This window comes from Monodon monoceros, unplaced genomic scaffold (genome assembly GCF_005190385.1).
Source record: "Monodon monoceros isolate NGI ecotype Baffin Bay Population unplaced genomic scaffold, NGI_Narwhal_1 Super_Scaffold_12, whole genome shotgun sequence".
Lineage (NCBI taxonomy): Eukaryota > Metazoa > Chordata > Mammalia > Artiodactyla > Monodontidae > Monodon > Monodon monoceros.
Genome location: NW_021703768.1, coordinates 18,960,512 through 18,985,393, shown reverse-complemented (window position 1 = coordinate 18,985,393; position 24,882 = coordinate 18,960,512). Strand labels below are relative to the sequence as shown.

At 35.7% G+C, this 24,882-nt stretch overlaps 1 protein-coding gene across 3 annotated transcripts in view; it reads left to right on the top strand.

The window, feature by feature from the left end:
- The window catches only part of LOC114892337 (cadherin-12), a 990,049-nt gene that overhangs the window by 947,963 nt on the left and 17,204 nt on the right, over window positions 1-24,882 (top strand). For all 3 annotated transcript variants that reach the window (XM_029217108.1, XM_029217109.1, XM_029217110.1), the window contains one exon: window positions 14,562-14,698. In XM_029217108.1, coding sequence (XP_029072941.1) covers window positions 14,562-14,698 — 137 coding nt within the window. The remainder of the gene's footprint in view (window positions 1-14,561; window positions 14,699-24,882) is intronic.

Genomic DNA, 24,882 nt, shown 5'->3' with positions numbered 1-24,882 from the left:
AATTCTGCTCAGTATGTGCTATTTTTCTTCTGTTCCAAACATTTAAAAATCTTAGTTATCCTATGAATGAATTTCAAAATAAAATTTAATCAAAGTATTTTTCTGTATAAAATGAGAAAATGGACAATTCCATTCTAAACATACTCCATGTAAGATGGGTTGGATAAGAGACTGATAATGTAAACTAAAATCTATTTTATGTTTATAAACGTCCATGTGTAAATTATTATAGTATTTAGTAGAACAATTGAATGGTTTATTTTTCAAGTTACCTCCTTTTGTTTGATATGTCCAACCAAAACCCATCGCGTAAAATCAAGCAGTGAAATTGATTAATAAATAGAAAACCATTATCAATTATCATAAGTAAAAAGTAATACATAAAATAATTAATAACTGGTTGTTAAAACATAAATGTCTAAATGAGTCCCATTTAAAATTATCTTATATTCCATATCTGGTCTGTTCCATGCACTTTTGGAAACATTTTTGTATCACTTGAAATTGATTTTTTCATTGTGGACTAGGAGGCTATCAGAGTAGCTGATTTTCATTTGAGGGCCCTTTCCAATACACCAGAAATCTTGTTTTGTGGACAAAAACCTAAGCTCAAATACAAAACAAGCTTAGTGAATGAGAAGAAACAGAGGCCCCATTTATCAAGTGATATCCTAGAGCAACATATATAATTTACTTTAAATATTAATTAAATGAAATGGTAAAAATTAAAAACTTGAAAACTTGCTCGCTTTCTATTTTTCTCCTATTTAACAAGATTTTTGTAAGAATTAAATGAGGTATTGGTATAAAATATTTTATTTTTAAAATTTTTTATAGATTGTATATTTTTTAGATAAGATTAGGTTCACAGCAAAATTGAGAGAAGATACAGAGATTTCTCATATGCCTGTTGCCACCACACATACATAGCCTCCCCCTTTAGCAGCATCCCCCACTGGAGGGATACATTTATTGCAGTGATGAACCTACATTCACATCATAATCATTCAAAGTCTATAGTTAACTTTAGGATTCACTCCTGGTGTTGTACAGTCTGTGAATATATTTATTATGACACGTTTCCATCATTGTAATATCATACAGAGTATTTTCACTTCCTTAAAAATCCTCTGAGCTCTGTTTATCCCTCCCCACACCAATTCCTGACCTTTTCACTGTCTCCATAGTTTAGCCTTTACACAACGTCATATAGTTGGAGTCATACAGTATTTTCAGATTGGCGTCTTTCTCTTACTATTTACATAAAGCTTTCTCCATATCTTGTCATAGTTTGATAGCTCATTTCTTTTTAGTGCTAAAATGTATTCTGTTGTCAGCATGTACCACAGTTTATTTATCCACTCACCTACTGAACATCTTGAGTGTTCTTTAAGTCCTAGGAATTACTAATAAAGCTGCATAAATAGCCATCTACAGGTTTTTAACCTGGACATAAATTGTCAGCTCCTGTGTGTCAATACCAAGGAGTGCAATTACTGGATCAGATGGCAAGAGTATGTTGAGATTTGTAAGAGACCACCAAACTACCTTCCAAGGTGGCTGTGTCATTTTGCACTCCCACCATCAATGAATGAGAGCACCTGTTGCTTCACATCCTTGACAGCATTTGGTGTTGCTGGTGTTCCGGATTTTGGCCTTTCTATTAAGTGTGTAGTGGTACCTTATCGTTGTTTCAATTTGCATTTCCCGGATAACATATGATGTGGAGCATCTTTTCATGTGCTTATTTGCCATTTGTATCAATATATCTTCTTTGGTAAGATGTTTGTTAAGGTCTTCCACCCATTTTTAATTGGGTTGTTCGTTTTCATATTGCTCAGTTTTAAGAATGCTATTTTTTTCCAGTGCATACAAATAAGCAACAAAAGGTTTGCCTTTCTTTCATATTCTCAACTACAGATACAATCTCATTGTAAAAGAGAGATTATGATGGATACATTACTTGTTAAGAGTATGTATGAAGCTTATACATACTCAATTGTCTCACTGAGTCTAACTTGCGCTGAGTTTCTGGACAATGGTTACCTGTGGATGACAAGGAGAGATTATAGATATGCAAACCTGAAATATTATAAAACTCAGGACTAGAATTAAGAAATATGAAAATGAAGGTCATCAAAACTCCACTTTTCTCTTTACCTTTGTTCGCAGAATTAAATTCCATCCAATTAAAACAGTATCTTACCCTCTATTTCATGGCCTTCATCCTAGACTCCTGCCATTTTAGGTGGCAAAACCACATGCATCCTCATTGCTATTCTAACTCACTTCTCTTTCTTCTTATCAGTGTTGTCTTTTACACATCTTTCATATTCACTAAAGACACTATATAACTCTATCATGGTATTTGTCATTTTTAGCTTATTGCATAAATATATATTTACTTTTTTAACCACCATCTTCAAAACGCAGAAAATGAAGGGGTGCTGGAGAGTTAAGAATATTTCCTTGTTCTTTCAAATACTATATGCAAAATTAATTTAATTTTAAAATTTTCTTGATGTATTTATACTAATATATAAAGCAACTGGTTAATGAAATGTAGAATGTTTATGTATGTTTATGTGTGCATTTATAATTTTTAATTGATTATAAGCAGATCTAGATCTAGACCTAGATATATAAATATAATAGGTCTTTTTATTTTGTAAGGGTCTGTAGACCAGGGTGTTTGGATATAATCTTTATAGGTCTTAATTTATGCTATTTTATCACAATGTAGTCAGGAATATACTTTTCTTTTTTTTTTGTTGTTGGTAAAATGGCCTTTTGGTTCCTTAGCTTCTATAAATAGAATTAATGGAAGCTAAATGCTATCAGTGCATTTGCAAGTAGACATTATACAAAATTCAACTTCAAAAAATAATTCTCTCTCTCTTGAGTCCTAAACACTAAGTGTAGCACAGTTGTGAAAAAGTCAACTAGGGCAAACTCCCCACATGTTAACATGTTTAGCTACTACTGCAATGTCTAAATTCCACACTCCTTTTTATTTTTTTCCTGTAGTTTCTTTGAAATATTTTATAATATAAGTTTCTATCTGCTTTTTCTTTCTTGTCTACCATTTGTACACAATATCTCTATTCTTTTTATTTTACATTTTTTGCATTTTTTATCTACTTATGTTCTCTATACATTTTCAAATGATCTAAAAATTTACAATATTTCTTTCAGTGGTATTTATTCCTAGCTGTTGTTAAATGCCAGTGGTTTTCTCCACTTAGAATTAATTAAGTAATTCATGAAAGATAGTTTCTGATAAAGAGACGAACATGCTTTTTGTAAGGTGAGCTTTAAAAATGCTTTCATATGTAGAGTCCAGTTACTTGTTTGGTATAACTCTAATTACTCATTCATATTCTAGTTTCTATTATTTAACAGAGAGCAAAATAATTTATTCTTATGGCTTGTTCTCTTAAAAAAATACTGAAAGTTCTGATAGCAATTGGGAAAAAACATTTTACCCATAAGGTTATATATGTATTAAGATAAAATTGTTAATCCTTTTTGAGTACTGCTTACCTTATCTCTTTCAGTTAGCATTCACATTGTGAATATTTGCAAGAGACACATCTGGTCTAGGACTTTTCTCCAAAATATACATTCTTAAAAGTCTAAGATGAAGGAGATGAAATAGAGGATGAGAAACTATTTTAATTGGAGGGAATAGAATTGTGGCACAAAGGTAAAGAAAAAAGTTGAGATTTGGTAAACCTCATTTTCAGATTTTTTTTAATGTTAGTTCTGAGTTGTTTAATATCAATGACTTGATTTGCATATCTGTAATCTCTCCTTAATCTTCCTGCTTAACCATTGCCCAGAAACTCAGCAGAAGCCACTTCCAGTGAAACAATTGACGATATGTAAGCTTCCTACAGGTGCTTATCAAATTATTCATCCATCAGAATCTCCTTCTTACAATGGGATTGTATTTGCAGTTGAACAATATTAAAGAAAGGAAGTACTTTTACTAGTATACTCTGCTTATTTTGTTTGCACTGGAGAAAAGAGCATTCCCTGTACATTTATACCAACTGAATATTTAAGAGTAACTCATTTGAGAAGTTGTTGATGGAGAATTTAACTTAATTGTGGAGAATGAGAAATTCCTTTGTAAATAAACTTATTTTGTTTTCTCCTTCGAATGATGTATTCAATGATGATCAACATAAGAGGAACTATTGCAAGGAACATGTACCAAGATGAACAAGTTTACACTTGTTTGCTTCAGTGGCAATTAACTAACAACATATAGTGACATTGTAATAACTTATTTGTATGTGTCTTTGGGCTGAGCCCTTTGGTCACAGTTCTTTAAACATCACAGCTATTATTTTACAGCGGTATAAACTGAGGCCCAGGAAGACCCAATCATGTCTTCAGTAAAGATGGAAAAATAATTTGAACATAAGCAGCCAGATTCTAAAGGTCAAAATACTAATTGCTCTACTGCTAAAGGTTAATCTAAATATTTATCTGGGTTTTTGAGTTGCTTTGTAATTCTAGGATTGTTGAAAATACAAATAAATTTCATAGTTTTTAGTAGCTTCTAAAACAAAATAGAAATTCAGAACAAGTCAGTAAAAAATGTACAATATTTGATTCTTTAAGATATAACTATGGGCCTTATTATATACCTGCAAGAATTCTATACACTTACATAGGTTTCCCTGGTTTAAACCTTACAATAACTTTAAATCTGAAAAATGTTTAATTCAACTATGAGAAAATTGACATTGTTCAGGCTGGAAATATAGAAACAAAATGTACCGTTCTTTTGTTGACATTTTTTGTACATATGGAAAAAAATCTTATTACTTATTACCTTTCATTTTTCTAGACAACTACAAAGTCCTTATACGATTTGGACATAACTAAGAATTTATTGACAAAATCCAGTGGATTTGTGATACAGATCTACAGCTCTAATTTTTATGAGGATTGGATCTTGGTAGCCAATGATGAATTTGCTTTTATGTTAAGATATTTTATAGTATTCTAATGATACAGTGGCTGCGTGTCCAGATATTAGGATGGTGAACTGTTTTTGAGGCTATCTTGTTATGCTTCACATAGCTCCTAAGAATGAAGGAATGTCCAAGTCTGTGATCTTTATTACTGACTTAAATGTTTTGGGTTTACATTTTACCTGCTAGAGATTAAGTTTCTTTGCTTTCTTTCAAAGTGCTGAGTGCTCTATGTAAGTGCAAATTTCATAGCTGTTTCCCTTCTCTCTATAATTTATATACATGCTCTTAGAGAATAGCCCTTTTCTCACAGTTGTTTGAAATTTTAAAATTATTTTGATTTTTTAAAGATTAGTTACTTTAAATATATAATAAATAGATATAAATCCTTCTCCATGGAAAATATTGTAATAATCAGGATCCAGTTTATAAGCTGCCGCATATTATTTAATAAGAGAATGTGAGTAATTTTCAGAGAAAAATAAGCTAAAGAGTAGATAATCACAGGAGAAAATGAAAAATCAGTTACCAGAAAAAGAAAAACCAAAACAAAACAGTAAATAAAATCTTTCTTTCAAATATGGTGTCCATATTTGGGTATCAAATGGTAAATGACTCTAGTTAAAATGGTATCTTTCTTCAGAGACATTTGGCCGTGGCCTCCAGTGACAGTAAATAAATCTAACTTGATTAGGAACGACAGCCATTTGATTCAGTTCAAGGGAACAGTTGTGATAAAGCTATATAAAAAGACTTCAGAATAAATATGTCTAAATACTCAAAATATATAAAACAAATATTTCCATGTGTGAGTGTGATCAGGTCATTATTAAGAGGAAAAGTTAGATGCCCTTATAAAATAATTAAATGCATACAGGCAAGTACAAGATATTATGGATAGAACAATAAATTCAATCCTACTCTAAAGAAACTTTCTGTATAATCATGAAAACAAAATACAATTATTTTGCTTTTCTCATTTGAGAAAGACTGTTAATACAAATTGAAATAGATAAATAAGATGAAAGAAGTAAGAATATTGTAATAAGGAAGCAATAAATGCTTCCTAGAAGAATTTGGCAAGGCTTCATGGGAAGACCTTGAGCAAAGGCATAATCACATTCTTTACTTATTTACCCAGGTATTATTGTCCATATTTTTAATAATGAGAAAACTGCCATGACATGCTTGCTATCTAAGCTCTTAAGTGCACAGCCCATTATATATATATATATATTTTTTAACATCGTTATTAGAATATAATTGCTTTACAATGGTGTGTCATTTTCTGCTTTATAACAAAGTGAATCAGTTATACATATGTCCCCATATCTCTTCCCTCTTGCATCTCCCTCCCTCCCACCCTCCCTATCCCACCTCTCTAGGTGTTCACAAAGCACCGAGCTGATCTCCCTGTGCAGAGCCCATATTTAATCAATATTTGCCTAAACTTTATTTTCTTTCCATTAGAGGAAGCTGCTTTGAGGTCTCTGAAAAATAAACCAAAGGCCAGGTGTAAAGCTTTGGGAGCAGACGAGGGTTAACATCTAGAAACATAAGATCATACACAGTCAGCAGACCACATATGACTATTAAAAAATAACTAAAAAAAGACTCCCAGAATGAGGAAAGTGTAAGCAACTTTGAGGAAAAGTATAGCAACTATGATTTTAATAATATGTAGATTATAGTGTATTTCTTTTTCTTTAGGGAGCTATTTTATTCGTATCACATGCTTCCAAATAGAATTTAAGGACAGAATAGTTCTGCCTTTATTAATTTAATAATTTGATCTAGTGTTTAACTTCTCATCAAACATTTAAACCAAACAACAGAGCTATCTAAACTAAGGTGTAATCTGTGATGAGGAAAATAAGAATGAGGAGGAGGGTTAGGAAAAAACAAAACTAAAAGGAACTAGTAGGAAATTAGCAACTACTATTTAAGGAAGTTTGAGAGAAACATATTAGGATTCCTCAGAAAACAATTTAATTGCGATGTTGATGAAGCAATTACAATCTAAGCATTGTATGTGGCTTAAATTCTTAGTAAAGTGTTTATTGAACTGAATTTACTTTCATTTAGTTATCTGCCACCAGACCCAAAAAAATTTAAAAAACAAACACTAGCAAAGAGTGAAGAGTAAAGAGATTTTGATCTATTATTAGAACCTGGACAAAATATTTCCTACCTTGACCTGAGTCATTACTCTCAACATTATTATTGCTTAAAAAATGAGATGTAATACTTTTATTTTTTTATTTTTTTATTTTTATTTTTTTGTAATACTTTTAAAGTACTCTGTATCATCAAGTACTATTTTACAAAATATGTTTGAGAATTGGGACAGGGTCAAAGTTAGCTTTTCCATTAACTGTGAGAAAGCTATTAGGCAAATTAAAAGAAACAATTTTAGGGGGAGTGTTTACCTAATGAAGAGAACAAAACTTTAAGGCATTTCTGAAAACTCATTTTCAGAAAAATAATAAAATTGTTCTCTGTCGAGTGTTCTGCACAGATTAAGTTAATGCATTAATTTTTGATTTCCATTGAATTGTTAAAACAGGTTTCTTATCAACAGTCACTGTGCATACTTTTTATGAACTATAGATTTGTATCATATATCTATCCTAAGCATCTTTTTTTAATTTGAATTTCATCTACTCACCAAGTAAGTATAACATGACTCAAACACAGTATGTACCTAAAAGTTATACTCATTTAAACTGGGGAGTTGGGCCAAATTAGACAGTTTATATTATATTGTGATTTTTGCTGAAACCTGGCCTCTGTACACCAGCACCAAATTGAATCTCCAAGACAGATTTTTGGATGAAGTAGAAAAGAATAGCTTTATTGCAGGGAGCCAAGCAAGGAGTACAGGACAACGAGTGCTTAAAAGACCCAAACTCCCGGAAGGCTTTCAGGGGAAGGTTTTTAAAGACAGGGTGAGGGAATGGGGTTGCAGGGTGTGTGATTAGCTCTTGGACGTTTTTCTGACTGGTTGGTGGTGAGGTAATTGCGAGTCAGCATCATCAACCCTCTGGTTCCAACCAGTCTGGGGTCTACGTGCTTGTGGGCAGCATGCAGTTCCTTTCTTCTACCTGCTGGGGGTTTCAGTATCTGCAAAACAGCTTAAAGGACTTGGCTCAGAAGATCCTTGACTTTGTTTAATGGCCAAAGTATTATCATTATTTTGTCTTGCTTGACTGCTTTCCTTTCTTTCTGTATTTTCTCACTTCTCTAATTAAATTTATTCTTTGAGTAAAGTGTTTCTACAGACAAAAGGCAGCTGGAGGACATGGGTGGGAGTCTATCTTGGGAAATCCTCATAGGGTCGTGCTTGGTTACGTGATTAGTTGCAATTAAGATATCAGTCTACCCTTAGATTGAATGTGGACTGTAGCAAACCCAAAGTAAACCAGTGATGGCTAACTCTGGGATGGTGATTCTCCTGAAACTGATCTAGACACTTTATAACCAGGTCATGTCTTCTCTGAAAATATCCAGGAAATGTAGGAGTGTTTTCATTGTCAGTTCATTGATGGCCACATCCTATCTATGTCTCCTAATTGCTATAGTGGGCAAAATACCACAGTAGAATATGGCTATTGTCTAATGTTTATCATTCAGCCAGGCACAGGGATCAGCCAGTTACACAAAGGTAGGACCTTAGGAAAATGTCAGCACCTAGTGTTAAGAGTCTAACCGGCTATGGGAAGATGCTGAAGATGTTTTTACTGAGTAGAAAATGTTCAGCTAAGAAGGCAGTAAGCTTTCTAAGAGGATAACATCCAGAGGAAGGGGTACCAAACATCACAAGGTGATGGAGATTAAAACTAGGCGCCAGAAAATAGTGAATGAGAACCAAAGCAGCATTGTAAGAAATAAGGCCTGGCTATTGTGCCCATGGTTTGTACTTCAGGTGTTTGGGGTTGGGGGGCTTCGTAGTTCAGGTGTTTTAAATTTGAAGGCTACATATGTCACAACTTTGTTCTAGAACAAAGCACACATTTGTGTGATAGGAAGAGTTTTTTTTTTTTTTAATTGAAAAATAATACAAAATAATCAATAATGTGGAAAGAGAGAGGGAGGAAAGGATATATACATACACATACCTACATGTACACACCCCACATGAATGATTCCATACCTAGGTACATATATCTTATCTCATTTTGTCTATACCACACTTACTTTTATATTGCTAGGTAGGTATTATTTTCCCAAATTTTACAGAAGACAAGGAGAACAGACATTAGGGAATGAGATTCCTAACCTAACTGCACAAGGTAAGTGAAGGAACCGGTATATCACCCTAGTTCTTTCTCCAGAAAGTTCATGTTCTTAATTCTATATCTATTTCTTTGCCTCTCAGGGGTGGTTGATTTATGGAATGCAAACTCTATGTCAGTGTTAGACTGAAATGACTAAATAAATGAAATTTGCTTGCTCACCTTCTAAGATATTGGATTTTGGTTGATAGATAGAAAGATAAAACAGAGATAGGCACATTATTTTATGTATGCAATAAGTAAGTTCTTGAGTTTTTAAACACATTACCAGATAGACCTAAATTTAAAATGAACTGTGGGTGTGTAATGATTCATTGTGCATAGATTCTGTTTGACTCAGCTTTCTAAACTGTAAAATATGCTGTAAGAATTAACTAGAAGTAAGGTGATCAATTGTCACAGTTTTTACTGGGACCAAGGAGTTTTTTGAATCTCAGGATATTCAGCACTAGTACTGAGAAAGTCCTCTGCAAACCAGAAAGGTTTTGTTGTCCTAAATAAGACATTCCTAAAACCCTAAATAGGGTTGAAGTAGCAATATTTAACTATTATATAGGTAGTAAGAATAGGATCTGTGCATTGATTCAATATAGTGTTTAAGTTCCAGATGCTATAATGTGCAAATAACGTCCCAGGTCCTTGGCAACACATAGATGAATAAAGTAACCTCAAGTAATTTAAAGGGCCTTGAGTAAGAACGACAATCACAGTCTCAAAATGTATATAATCTGTCTTATGTTTGCCAAAATCTGCAAAACAATTGAGTGCTATGAGCATCAGAAAAGGACCTATTCATTGCAGAGATTTGCAACAATGCAAATACGTGCAGAAGAGCTTTAAATAATATCATGCAGTTTAATTGGAGTAAATGAGAAAAGAAGAAAGGAATTCCAAAAACTGATGGAGTTTCTACTTAAGGAATGGCAGCATGAGAAGCTCTGCAGACATGCTCCCAGTTAAACAGCATAAATGGTGAAAATTATTTTTTAAAAATTACAATCATATACGGTCTCTGGAAAACTTCCTAAGAGCATATAGCAAATGAAGAAACATTTATTCAAGAAGATTTATTAAAACACGGTAAGAACATCAAGAGACTGTGGCACTTGACCCCAGACCTGTTTCTTCCCTTCCACTCCCATTTCCCAGCTCAGCCTGATAGAGATTTCTCTCTGGACTCTGCATGGAATGGCTGAGAAAACATGGCTCCTCTCTCCTCAGCTCTCAATCATGGGATACAGTATCTTACCAGGAGGGGCAGGATGCCAGCCTTTCTCATCTTCTCCAACTCTGAGTTTCCAGAAGCGAAATTCCTGGTGAGTGTGGTTGAGATTGGCAGTTTGTTTCCTCCACTCACTCCACTTCACTCACAGGGCAGAGGCCCTACGGCAGGCAGGCTGATAATATGGGGCCTCATGTTGCTTTTTCCACTCCCATAGAGTCAAAATGAGAAGACCATCATTCCTCCATCCACTGCCGGCAGCAGTGACGCAGAGAATTTCCCAGGGTAAGAGAGCCCGTAGGATTGGAGAACTTTAGCTCTTCCCAAAATATTTTCCTTTATTTTTTTCAGTTTTAAGAGACATAAAATAATAAAAGTACTAAGTAACAATGTTTTATTGTATTTTTTACTGTATCAGTGTACTATAGATAACAATATATGTATTACATATATGTATAGATATATAATAGCACATGGCTACCTAGGAGTAACATTTCTATATTTTATTAGAATTAAGTTAATATAAATTTGAATCTAAGTTAAGCTGCATATGGTAACATCTAGAGCAGATAATAAGAAAATAACTCAAAAATATTGTGTAACATTATTAAAAGAATTAACATTCCACTAGAAAATATACACTTAATGTGAAAGAAAGTAGCAGAGGAGAAATCAGAAACCTTGCACCATCACAATTTTTATCCTATAGAAGTGAAATTTCTGGAAAATTGGAGCTTATCCCAATTAATGAATTAAATGAAAAAGTTTTGAACTAATAAGTTTAAAATGTTTTAAAACCTACCACCTACTGCACAACTTGAATATATGAAAATGATTGAATTGTTCATTTTAAATTGGGAAATTGTATAGTATGTGAATGAAGCTATTATTAAAAATAAGGCTTAGGAAAAAAGTAAGCATATATTTGAAAAGTGAGGCTTTATTGCAGAGCTCAGAGTAGGATATGTTTGTTAAGGTTAGAACAGAGTGCTGATAGGAAACAATAATTAGAAAGTATGTTCCATGCAAAGTAGATTTCATTCTATATGGAAAATAGTTACAGAATCTCAGCATTGCAAGGTACATTCAGACTCTCCAATCACGCTTAAATTTGTTCCACCACATCTGCACCAACTATTTCGACGTCAATATTTGAGTAGTCCTGGAGCTTTACGGTTTTCTGAGGAAACCCGTTATGACTCTGTGCAACTCTGACATCAAAAAGTCTTTGACAGGGGCTTCCCTGGTGGCGCAGTGGTTGGGAGTCCGCCTGCCGATGCAGGGGACGCGGGTTCGTGCCCCGGTCCGGGAGGATCCCACATGCCGCGGAGCGGCTGGGCCCGGGAGCCATGGCCGCTGAGCCTGCGCGTCCAGAGCCTGTCCTCCACAACGGGAGAGGCCACAACAGTGAGAGGCCCGCGTACCGCAAAAAAAAAAAAAAAAAAAAAAAAAAAAAGTCTTTGATATACTTATCCAAAATCTTAATTTCTATAGATTCCATTTTCCTGTCCTATCTGTATCCCACTGAAACATAACAAGTAAATCTAACACCTGCTTCACATGAGTGTCCGGATCAAATTAAAGGCGGCTAGCCTTTTTATGTTTTATGTCTTCTTTCCTTCAGCCTGCATAGCCCTAGTTATTTCAACTACTCACAACCCATTGAATCAAATATCTTTCCAGCCTCTTATCTTTGTCTCTTGGCAAGATTCTGGTCTACAGGAAATGCTAACAGCCTTGTCCCCTTCAAGTACATCCACCCTGTGCCCTAAAAGTGATGAACTCTTAACCAATACCCTAATTATATGTTTCGAAGTGTTCATTACTCACAAGATCATGTCCCACCTCCTTAATAGAATTTACGAGACCCTCCTTGACCTAAATCACTTATCTTTTTTCATGTTATTGTGCCTTTCAGATATTTTCCCATATTTCCCAACAGCTTATATTTTCCCACACAAACTCTATGGTTTTGCTACTGCTGTTGCAGCTTCCTGAAATACCTTTCCTCCTCTCCTCACTTTGTCTGCCTCTCTCTTCTCATGAATAATTCCTTTATAGCCTTCTAATGTCAGCCACACGCCGTGTGCAGGAAGGTTTGCCTGAATCAATACGTGTTGAACCAGGCATCTTTTCTTTGCACTCCTGTAGTGTCTTTTCTGTCTTTCTACCAGGCATAAAAATCATCTGTTATATGTGTTTCCCCAACTAGACTCTTTATTAGTGGGCATCTTACTTTACCACTTTTTATGTGTTTCAACCCTAGTACAATGTCTAGTGCACAGTGGGCACTCCACAAATATTTAGTGAATTCTACAATTAAACACCAACCATCGTTAGTCTACACCAACAATTCTTTAGAAATGCTATAGTCACGAAGGAGGTTCAGTAACAATTTGCTTCTTAAATTAGGCATGTGCTCAAGTTGAATAATGGTGCTGAAAAGGGTTATTGTGAGAAGATGCTTTTTTGTTCAGAAAAGGACATCAGACAGTAGAGAGAATTAAGCTCCTTGTATCTTGTACTCCTTGAGTTTTAAATGTACCTTAAGTTCATTTATAATTTTTGAAAGCATTTCTATGAGATAGCATGTTATATTGAACTCATAAGGCATGCATTATCATAAATCAACAACAGAAATATCAAAGGCAGATAAAAACCTTGGTTCATACTCTGATCTTATCAGTTACTAACAGATATTGACAAGTTATAAATGTCACCTATAAAGGCAAACTAGTTTTGATCTAGCGCCAAAATGATATGCAAACTGCCCCAGTTTTAGGTAACCAGTTTGTCAAAATTATAACTTGCAATTTTGAAACACATGTCTTAACTAACTTTTTGTGACTGCCTGGGGATTTAGATGTGCTGACTACTATGATGTCATCTGTTTCAGCCACTGTTTGTAAGGACTTCACCTTGATTCCCCGGCCAGAGAAATGGTGATAAACATATTGTGCATTCAGTCTTTTGATTAGCAGAGCCCTTTTCCACTTAAAAATGATCCATTTAAAATTGGTAAGACTATCTTATAATAATTATATGGAAAACATTGATGACCTCGATCAAATATCAGCTCTAAAACTTTCTAACTTTGTGAACTTCAACATATGTTTTTTTACTCATATGTAAAATGGGGAGATTAGTAATACTCATTTTTTAGGGTCGTTCTGGGAATTTGTTAACATATATAAATATATAGAACAATACCTGGCACGTGGAAAGATTTCAAAATGTCCATTAATATGATGATTGAAAATATGTTTGAAAATAATTTTACATATATCACTCTATATATCCACTGTTACATAAAGGTTTATACAAATGCAATATGTCTTTTATTCACTTTCTTGCATTTCATAGTCCAGCCGCTTCACATAAAGAAGGTAACATCTGTTACTATCAGGAAGGTTGGCTAATACAGAAGATAAAGAGACATTATTAGCCAAGGTCACTGTTTTTTGGGTTTTTTTTTTTTTTAAGAAAGTTGTCCTGATATTTAGAGTAATAAAACAACCATGGCCCTTTTATATGTGTTCGAGGGAAATATTTCTGTACAATTATCCCATTGTCAGTGAAAAATTTTCCCCTTAGTTTCCCTAACATGTTGTTTTTTTTTTTTTCTGTCCATGGAAACGAAGACTCTACCTGTGTTCTGACCTCAGTTCTTTGTAGCTATTTCCAGATGCCTCTCCCACCCCCAGCTCTTCCCACAGTCACCATTAAGGAATATTTTACTGCTTGAAAAAGTTTTAATATTCAGCAGGTTAAGGAAATCAATGGTCAGCTTTAGAATTTTAGTCTCTGCTGAGCTTTCAAGGTGTCAAGGCCCTAAAATAATATGAACAGCAGGAGTACTAAATCTTTCATTATTTCCAGTTTCCCCTTGAGCATACTGACTTTGCAATAAAGAAGCTGTCATTTATACTCTTCTTTATTGCAAGGTAGGTAATAGCTGCAGGAAGAAAAATAAGGAACTGTGTCAAGTTAGCCTGACCGCCATCATGATTAATGTGTAATCATTGCACATTTGCATCTACTCTTTTTTATATACAGGTACTTCATAGATTGGAAGAGTGATGGGGACAGCTACTTTACAATAGATGCAACTGAAGGAACCATCTCTACTAGTGAATTACTAGACAGAGAAAGCACCGCGCAGTATAATTTCTCCATAATTGCGAGTAAAGTTAGTAAGTATGGCATGGACGGAATCAATGTTATACTGCAGTTCTTTGGATTTCACACTCTTAAATGAATCCCTGCTGAGGCGTTTTCATTTTCGGACTGACAGCCAAGTGGTCTCTTGGGGAAACTTAGAAACTGGCTCCTTTTCTTCATAGCATAAGTTCAGAAAAATTGTGACAACTGCCAGTGAGCCCTGTTTGCAGGACTGCATGAATATCTAGCAGTGCATTTCATGGTGAGATCTCATCCTTTTCCACCCTGTAACCTCAAAAATCCACCGGAGTTCCATCTTTCCACATCTTCATCCCTGTATATATTATTGAGAGCTTCACAGACCAGGCAGGAGGAAATAACCATCACATGAAATCATCTTTTCTGAAATATTTTCTGAAATTGAAGAGAGCATTTTTAAATTCACCCCTCTTCTCTCTCTCTCCTTTCATTAAAATGTATTTTGTTACGAACATCATTGTGAAATATACAGGAGTTTTAAGTGCAATTCTTCAAGTGCAATTCTTCACTCAGAATCTATAGGATTGTTAGGAATCACTCCTTGTGTTGGTTTCTGCTTGGTCCAGAAGTGAATCCTTTAGACTGAGAGTGATTATAGGTCTTATGTGTTTGGCTGGACAATTCAGGATATTATCACAACTTCCAAAGGTAACAGATGAGGGTGGGAGTGGAGACCTTGGCTATCAACATAGTTGTCTGTAACAGAAGTGCATCGTACCAGTCCTTCTGCTTAGGTTCTCTTGAAAGATTTGAGGAAATCCCTTCTGAGTATCTTTCATTTTGTTTTCCTCCTATTTTCTTTCGTGCCTCTGGTACAAGTACTCTGACAGCTAATGTCACCTTTCAGTGCAGGGAGAAGCTAACTGTGAACATTTCTGTTGAGGGGTTTTTGGTCCGTCTCAACTCAGTGGGTGTAAATGGGAAACAATTTTGTTAATCTTCAAAAACTGCTTCCAAACATGCATAATCAGACACCTATTCCCGGGCCTTAATGATGCCTTTAGCTGATTTCATTACTTTTACATTATTCTGATTATTAAAGGTAAATTTAGCATAAAAGAACATGCAGCTTCTGTCTTGTTTGTTGGACTACTTTTCTGTTATGTTAGAAGACTACTGCTCTGAGGCTGCCATACTAGAGAGGTCACATGTTGTGGTCAGGTTGCCAATCCCAGCTCAGCTCAGCCTTCTAACCATACCTGCCAGAGCGCTGGATATGTAAGTAAAACCATCTTGCAACCTCTAGCCAGGCAGCTTGCTAGCTGAATACCACAATGTAACCTCCATCATTACCATGTGAAATGGAATATATACTCAGCCAAATCTTGCCCAGATTCTGATGCACAAAATTGGGAGAAATACTAAAATTGTAATTATCTCAAGCAACTATATTTTTGTGGTCATTTGTTGTTGTACAACAATAGATAACTGAAGAACTCAATGACACCATAAGTTGGAACTTTGATTCCTTGGTAATGGAGGTAAAGATTCTCCAGCTGGAGTAGAAAGGAGAGAGAGAGAAGTAAAATGCATAAATCTCTCTTTTAAAGATTTTTTTTTTTTGAAATATAGTTGATTTGCAATGTTGTGATCATTTAAGATGTACAGCAAAATGATTCAATTATACATGTATATGTATAAATATATATATATATTCTTTTTTTACATTCTCTTCCATTGTAGGTTATTACAAGATGTTGAGTATAATTCCCTGTGCTATACAGTAGGTCCTTGTTGGTTATCTATTTTATATATAGTAGCGTGTATATTTTAATCCTAAACTCCTAATTTATCCCTTTACCCTCTTTCCCCTTTGGTAACCATAAGTTTGTTTTCTATGTCTGTGAGTCTATTTCTGTCTTGGAAATAAGTTCATTTGTATAATTTTTTTAGATCCCACATATAAGCGATATCTCATATTTGTTTTTCTCCCTCTGACTTCATTTACTTAATTTGATAATCTCTAGGTCCATCCATGTTGCTGCAAATGGCATTATTTCACATAAATCTCTCTTATCTGCCCCCCAGAGAGTGCTCCCCTGGTTGCCACTGCTTCTAGGATTAAAATTGACTGGCTAAATGGACTGCCCAAATACTCTCTTCATGTGATTTTTGAGTTATTTGGTATTGGGGTCTCTGAGCATCCCATTTGCCCATGAACTTGATATGGGCACCCAGTGGTAGACCTTACAGCTTCTTAATTCCAGGTCCCCTTGTGTAGCAGACGGCTTTCTTGGATGAATTAATAGCATGAGTTCTCAACTCCAGCTTTCTGTTTTGTCCACTAGACCCTGAGGAAATTCATATACCCTGGTCATGCTGAACAGGTACATTACAGCCTGCTCCTCTACCATATGCTTTCTCTGTCATGCTGTCTCCTTTCAAATCTGCCCTCCTTGCTCTGTTAGGTTCTGAGAGCTGATCATCCAGTCAGCTGCCTGAGAAGACATTCTATCAGGAGAACAGAACCAAATGGCAGTCCCCCAGTTCTCTTTAACTTGTTTTCCTGAAGTTTCCTTTCATGCTAGGCATCTTTCTTCTCTCCCATATCACAGTTACATATGTTATTCATCATTCTTTTCATGCTTTTGGTTATTTCAACTCTGAATTATTTCCTTCATCCATAACACTGAGGAAAGCTTAACTATAATATGGTTAGAAAATAAACTTTAGTATTCTAAGATCTTTGACAAATAGAGTAAAAATGAGATGTCTAAGTTATGGGTTATAAGACCTCTATCGACTATATTATAGTCACTCTCAATTAACTTGGATATAGTAAGTGATAACTGACCAGAGGTAGACTATTCAAAAATTTTCTATTTATCAAAAATGTATTGTCCATAATAGAATATTTTTCATTAGAAAACTATCTTGTGTGACCTACCCTTTCTATTAATGCACATGCAAAACATGCATATTTTTAGAAGGGGGAGTATTAGGTCCAGTAACTTAACTCAGGGTGAAAGTCTGCAGCTAGCTATTCACTCTGTACTGTAACTCTAAAAGGTCTCTTTCTCCCCAGCAGCTACTATAGCTACCAAAACCATCATCATGGTGTGAGGGCACCCATCGTGGCAGGTCTGCTACCTGCAGTCAGAGCCTGAGCTCCAAACATTTGGAAAATGGCAGAGGAGTATGCATGCATACAGTGCAAGCAAGTGTCATTGTTCCTTAAAAGCTTAGATTCTTCAAACTTAGAAAACTGTATTTTGTTAATTATTAATATAATGAGGGCACATGCTGGCTCCTCTCTGACCTGCTGGATGTAGTTTTTACCTAAATCCAAATTAGGAAACCCCATTGTGTGGATTCTCATAAGTTATGTTGGCTCTCACTTGGACATATGCAGAACTGAGACTTAGACTCATAATCCATACATACACACAATGCACAAGGGCTGCCAAGCTAATATTTCTAAAATATCTAACCCTCGTCTATTCCACTGTCTATTCAAAGACTACTGTGTGGAATTTGGAACCCTCAAGGAAGTCTGGTAGGATGAACACTATACACCTCCATGAAAAAGAAAGAGGCTAAGTATATATCACATGGTAATTAAAGATTCTGCAATAAGAATAGATTATTGTGGGTCTTATTTTGTTTCAGTTCACAGAGTTTGAAAGTAAACTTTATTTATATTTTAATACATAAGGCTGCTTTCAATGATCAAATTAACCAGCCTCAGCAGGAAACTCTCATTATGGTGAATGACTGAGAAATAAATAGCCCACACTTGCCCTGCCAAGTGGAACATAATTGTTTAAGTGTACCTTACTGCAGGTTGAACTAGCATATGTTTTGGCCCTGACCCTTCTATAAAAACTCGCAGGTGAAATGAAATGGTACAATGATTGAACAACTTCCAATTAATTAAAAAGCAGTCATTAATCAGTGTTGCTATAGTCCAAGGTCCAAATAGTTTTATTAGACTACTAATAATTCTTTTATGCATTATTGCTTTGCTGTTTTTATACTAGTCTTGAGAATTAAAAAAACGCAAGCCCCCCAAAATCACTTCATTCAAATTATCAGAAACTTCCAATAGGCAAATGTTTCTAATTTCTTTTTTGTTTTGGTGTTATTATAACACATATCATTAGACAAAGACAACTACATTAAAGCCTTAGAACTTTTAAATAATTATAAAATAAATGGATGATACCAAAGACAATTCTTCTTTTCTTAGTAATTTTAATTATCCAGATGACAATAAATTGCTTCTATTGTGGAAGAGTTCAAAAATCAGTGGTAGACTTACTGCATGCTATATTTGGGGAAAATGTTATGTGTAAGTATACCATTATGAGTTAGGATTAAATTGTTGAGTAACTTTTAAGGTTATGTAGCATTAGAGCTACTTTGCTTTAGCTTTTTTTTACTTCAACATAATGTAAGTAGTATCATCTTCATATATACAGAAAATCAAACAGATTATGGTCTATAATTTAGGCTCAACATAACTTCATCTAATTTTTTATAAATTGTATAGAACATTATTTACATGAAAAGTATTAATGGTTGTGGGTTAAAACTAAGACTGAAGTCTGTTCTTAAGGGCAGTTTAGGAATAGAAACTGACCCCCAAAATTATTTTAGTTAGTTATAGCTATGCAAATTATGCTGAATTCCACAGACTTCAGACTTAAGTGCACTCTCATATAGCCTCCAAGGGAAAGTTGCAAAAGGTTTATATTGACCAAACTGTGGTCATTAAGTAATGAAGGATTTAAACAAAAATAAATAGGTTTTTTGGTAGAATTTTTTAAAGGGTTTCTTCTGCCTGTGTGCCAAATAGTTAGCCATGAAATGGTGTTCTCAGACCAAATGAGAAGAAAGTGCCTAATGTTTCTATAATAATTGCAAGTGATAATATTATAAATTAGTAAACCAAACTATTATAGTAGCTTTATATACACTCACTCAATTTATTACTGTCCACATTGTAAGAGTGAAGAAATAGAGGCTAAGATTTATTTCCGTTTGTCACACAGCAAATGATGACCAAGCTAAGACAGGAGCCCAGGACTCACACTCCAAAACACAATTTCACAGGGACACATATTCACCTCCTTATGTTTCATTTTTAAATAAGTTAATAGTAAAATTAGTCAAGGTGATTTTTACATACATACATAATTAAAGTAAACTATAGTAAAAATTGTTATGTACATTTGCATTGTACATATAATTAAGCTGAAATTATTTTTAGCCTTGGCATCTATCTATCTATCCACCTACATTTAAGCTCGTTGGACTGCTTACCTATTAGAAATCTATAGTGCATTTGCATTTTAGAAATAAAATACAGACTCAAAGTATGAGAATAGGGAAATATGTGTGCAATATTATGTGTGTGCCAGGGCTGTAGGCAGGTAGATTGCTATCTCTATCCAATAAGTGTTAATTACTAGATAAGACTCAAGCTACAAGAGTTCCGAATGATTTTATTGTGAAGGATCCTTTTTGATAATGTCCCTGTATATGGAAAGATTGTTGCCTATCGACACTATATGGCCTCCTCCCTGCTGGCTGCCCTTAGCGGCAATGCCTTCACCAAGGACATAAAGAAGATCCTGGACAGTGTGGGCATCAAGGAGGTGGATGACAGCCTGGCTCAGCAAGGTCACCAGTGAGTTGAAAGGAAAAAACCCTGAAGATATCAGTCACTGCTCAGGGTATCAGCCATCTGGCGAGCGTGTCCATCTCCGCGGGGCAGATCTGCAGCTCTTGCTGCTGCTTCAGCCTTGGCATCAGCAGAGAAAAAAGACAGGAAGAAGAAGGAGTTGCAGGAGTCAGATGACTCCCTGGATTTATCTTGTTGAAGTAGAGTTCTGCTCCCCTGCAAAAGTGATAAGATGTCATTTCTGACATCAGCGGTATCACTGATCCCCCATTCTGTTTAGTAGAAGCAAGTCACTAGATCCAGACCACACTTAAGGGCAAAGAATTACATGGAGGTAACTCATGTGGGTATCAGGAAGTGGGGATTCTTGGGAGCCATTTGAGAAAGTTGCCTACCTGATGTGTTTCTTGACAACTAGACAAGTCTTTCAAAAAGTGAAGAAAGTTTAGAGACCATATTACTTAACTACTAGGCCTGAAAATTTTGTGAAAAAGACAACAATCTGGTTGAATTCATAAGTATGCAACCAAAATGCAAAGTGCTGTAAGAGAAAAAATAATTAAAATAATTATTTTTGAAGACATAAGCATAGTATGTCACACAGGAATTATCATTTGAGCTGAGTCTTTAAAAGATGAAGAAGATACTGAAAAGGAGGAAAGGAGAGTATTCTAGGTTGAGGAAACATCTTAAGCAAAGGCAGAGAGGTATTAAAGCTCATGTCCAGATGAGAAATTACAAGTAAGGTGGTACAATTGGTGCCCAGAATGAGTAGGAAAGGCTAAAGAAAATGCATTCAGAAAGGGAGCCTGAGATCTCCTCTCTATTCTCATATAGAATATAGTATTGTTAGGTACAGTCACCATACTGTACAGTACATCCCTAGGACTTATTTATTTTATAACTGGAAGTCTGTACACTTTGATCACATTTACTTTTTGCAAACCTCGCACCCCTGCTTCAAGCAACCATTTCAAGATCGATACAAATATCAGGTCATTGTGTTGTACACCTAAATTAATATAATGTTGTATGTCAATTATATCTCCATTTTTAAGAAAGAAAGAAAAGAAAGGAAGCCTGAGGCCTTATCAAACAGAGCCTTAAATACCACATGGAGAAATTACAAAGTTTTTTTAAGTGTGTTTTTGAGCCCATCCTCATTTCTGCTGTTTCTACTATATGTCCCTAGCTCAACATATGTCCAAAGAGACATATATCACTTCTCCAACTTTCCCCATCTGGTGAGTCTGGAAGGTAGTTATGCAAGGGACCTGCATTCCTGTAAACCAGCGCTGGCTGGGTTACATTGTATCCATCTGGGTGACCAAGGTTAACCTCATCAGGATCAAGAGACAAGGGTGAGCTTGGATTCTCTGCAGTGTTTGAGCCGCAGACATTTCTTTCTAATTTGGCCAGTCTTTTTTCAAAAGGGCACTGTAAGTCGTATGCACATTTGAGAATAGGCATGCGGGTTGGCCCTTTCTTTTTTACTACTGTTCTTCAACTTCTTAATTGTTACCTGAATCAGAATCACCTGGGACAGTATTCCTGGACCCCCATTCAAGACATACTGAATCAGAATTTCTGGGATTATTGCCAAGAAATCTCCATTTTAAACAAGATTCCTAGGTCATCTAATGGATACTGATGTTGGAACCAGTGTGCTAAATTCTCTAAATATTAGCATGGATTTGTGGAAATAAAACAACTTAATGTTACTATGAAGACATGTACATACTCAGAGAGTGTAGTTGACTTCTGAGGACTAAATAAAACCATTGGTTTCAATTATGGATTGAAGACATTATTTTTTCCTATTTTTCTCAAATAATTGCCTTTCTCTTAACACTTCATGAATACGTTACTTTGCATGTATGAGTCTAGGTGGTTTATGTACTATTTAATATTTCCCTTTTTTTTCCCTGAGTAACTATATGAAACTATCAATATTTTGTATTCTCAAAGAAAGGTATCTTTGATTTATACTAGTATTGGCAACATCTTACTAGTACTTATAATGCAGAAAAGTAACACATACTTTGAAGAAAGAAGCACTTATAAATATTCAACCATTTTATAAAGCCTTCAATGTGTTGTATACATGGAAATAATAATCATTAACACCACTATAGTCATGGACTTAATTTAGAAATGATACCATTTTTCTCACTATTATATGATGTGTCAATATAATAGAACCCAAGTTTGTTGTTATAGTTTATATTTTATTTTAAACTTTCAACTGCTTATGGGTATACTACCATAATCAAACTATTTAGGAGTAGTTTAAACCAGTAAAATTGCTCTATCAAAATCACATACAAAACAATGTCAGGCTTTTTTTTTCCCTTAATTAGTATCTGATTTTTCTCCAGAAATTAAAACCACTTGATGAGCTTTTCACCTAATGGTTGAAATTTGGATAAAAATTATATTTTAGATATGTACAGAAAATTTTAACATCACATATCAAAATTGGAATTTAAAAATAAGAAATATTTTTACATTGAAAATGTTATTTTATTGACCTCATGGACTATATTGTATTTCATCTGTTTGTATAGGGATCCTCTCAGATGTGAACTTCTTAGTATCAGGGACTTTATCTTATACCTCATTGATGCCTATGGTTTATTATACTCTCTGGAACACATAGATATGTACATAGTTAATGAATAAATTGTGAGTAGCTTTATAGGCATCCCATCCTGCTGATTTGGGCCTTGGAGTTCCTGGTAAGTTGCTTCTTCTCAGCCTCTGTGCTCACCCGGAATATGTTGGGCATGATATAGCTGGAATGGGCTGGACGCTGGAACAGGCTTAATGAAGTCCAGAGGGAAGACCTGTCAGCCCTTCTGCTAAGGCACCAGCACCCCAGGCAGTGGGCCTGTGTGCAGGGGAGCAGGATATCGAAGACCCACGCGGCCTCTGGCTTGACCACACCTTGTCCATGCAGATGTCACCGGCAACGACTGGCTGTCCAAGGTTCAGGCTTTGAAGTGGGGCCAGGAGCTCCCAGGCAGGGGCTGACTGGGGCTGAGACTCCTGGGAGTAGCTGTGATCTCCATCTTCCGATGATGGGGAAAGGGAGCTCCAGAAACTGCCAGCAACCTCCTGGGACTTGTTAGTCGGTCCCCCCAGGCCAGTCTCCGTGTCCCAGAAGACCCCAGCCCATTCCCAACCCACAGCCACAGAGGGCAGGTAGGTGGGCTCAGAGGCCCTGCGAGTCAGAACAGGGTGACATGTGGTTCCAAAGGGTGGTGACGCCATTCCAAGAGGCCTGGGGACTGTGGGAGCTGATAGCTGCCTCAGTCTCCTTGGAAGTAGAAACCTTGCTGGAAGTGCAGACCTGGAACCAAGTGGGAGTTCCACCCCCAGCAGCAGACCCCTGGGGCAAAGTTCCTGCGTGGCCCCTGGAAATGAATGCTGTTCCTGGCACAACGGCCGATGTGCCCTGAGGAGCCCATTGCAGCTGCAGCCCCATAGTTAGAACCCTTCTTTCCTTTTAATATATATTTTAATATTTCTTATCACTAGGGATTTTTTATCCATTGCTGCATAACAAATTACAATGGAGTTTCTCTGGGTCAGGAATTCTTTTTTTTTTTTAAATAAATTTATTTATTTTACTTTTATTTATTTCTGTCTGCGTTGGGTCTTTGTTGCTGCACGCAGGCTTTCTCTAGTTGTGGTGAACGGGGGCTACCCTTCATGGCGGTGCACAGGCTTCTCATTGTAGTGGCTTCTCTTGTTGCGGAGCACGGGCTCTAGGGCATGTGAGCTTCAGTAGTTGTGGCACACGGGCTCAGTAGTTGTGGCTCGCAGGCTCTAGAGCACAGGCTCAGTAGTTGTGGCGCACTGGCTTAGTTACTCCGCAGCATGTGGCATCTTCCCGGACCAAGTCTCGAACCCATGTCCCCTGCGTTGGCAGGCAGATTCTTAACTACTGTGCCACCAGGGAAGCCCTGGGTCAGGAATTCTAAAAGAATTCTTCTTAATATCTGCCCCAGGAAGTCTGGAAGACTTGACAGCTGGGGGCTGGAATCTTCAGAAAGCTCTTGTACTTCAGAAACCCAAAGGCACTGAAACATTTTACTTTCTGCAGCTAATTAAACTCCAAGTAAGGAGTGATGCCAGTCTTCTTTTCTTATCAATGAAGCATAATATAATTGAGGTTCAGTCATGTTGTTGTAGCACGTATCACTGTTTTGTTCCTTTTTATTGTTGAAGAATTTTATTGTATGGATATGCCACGGTTTATCTATTCACCAAAAGATAGACATTAGAATTGTTCCCAGTTTGGGACTATATGCATAATATTTCCATGCACATATTCACATATACAGGCTTTTTGTGGACATTCATTTCATTCTCTTGGGGAGAGACCTAGGAATGGAGTTGTTGGCTTATAAGTTCATGTTTAAGGTTTAAAGAAAATTCCAATGTATTTTCCAAAATGACTATACAACTCTGTATTTCTGCCAGTGATCTTTTCCATCAGCAATCCATTTTATTTCTCTCAGCTATGATTTGTGAATTTCAGTTTAT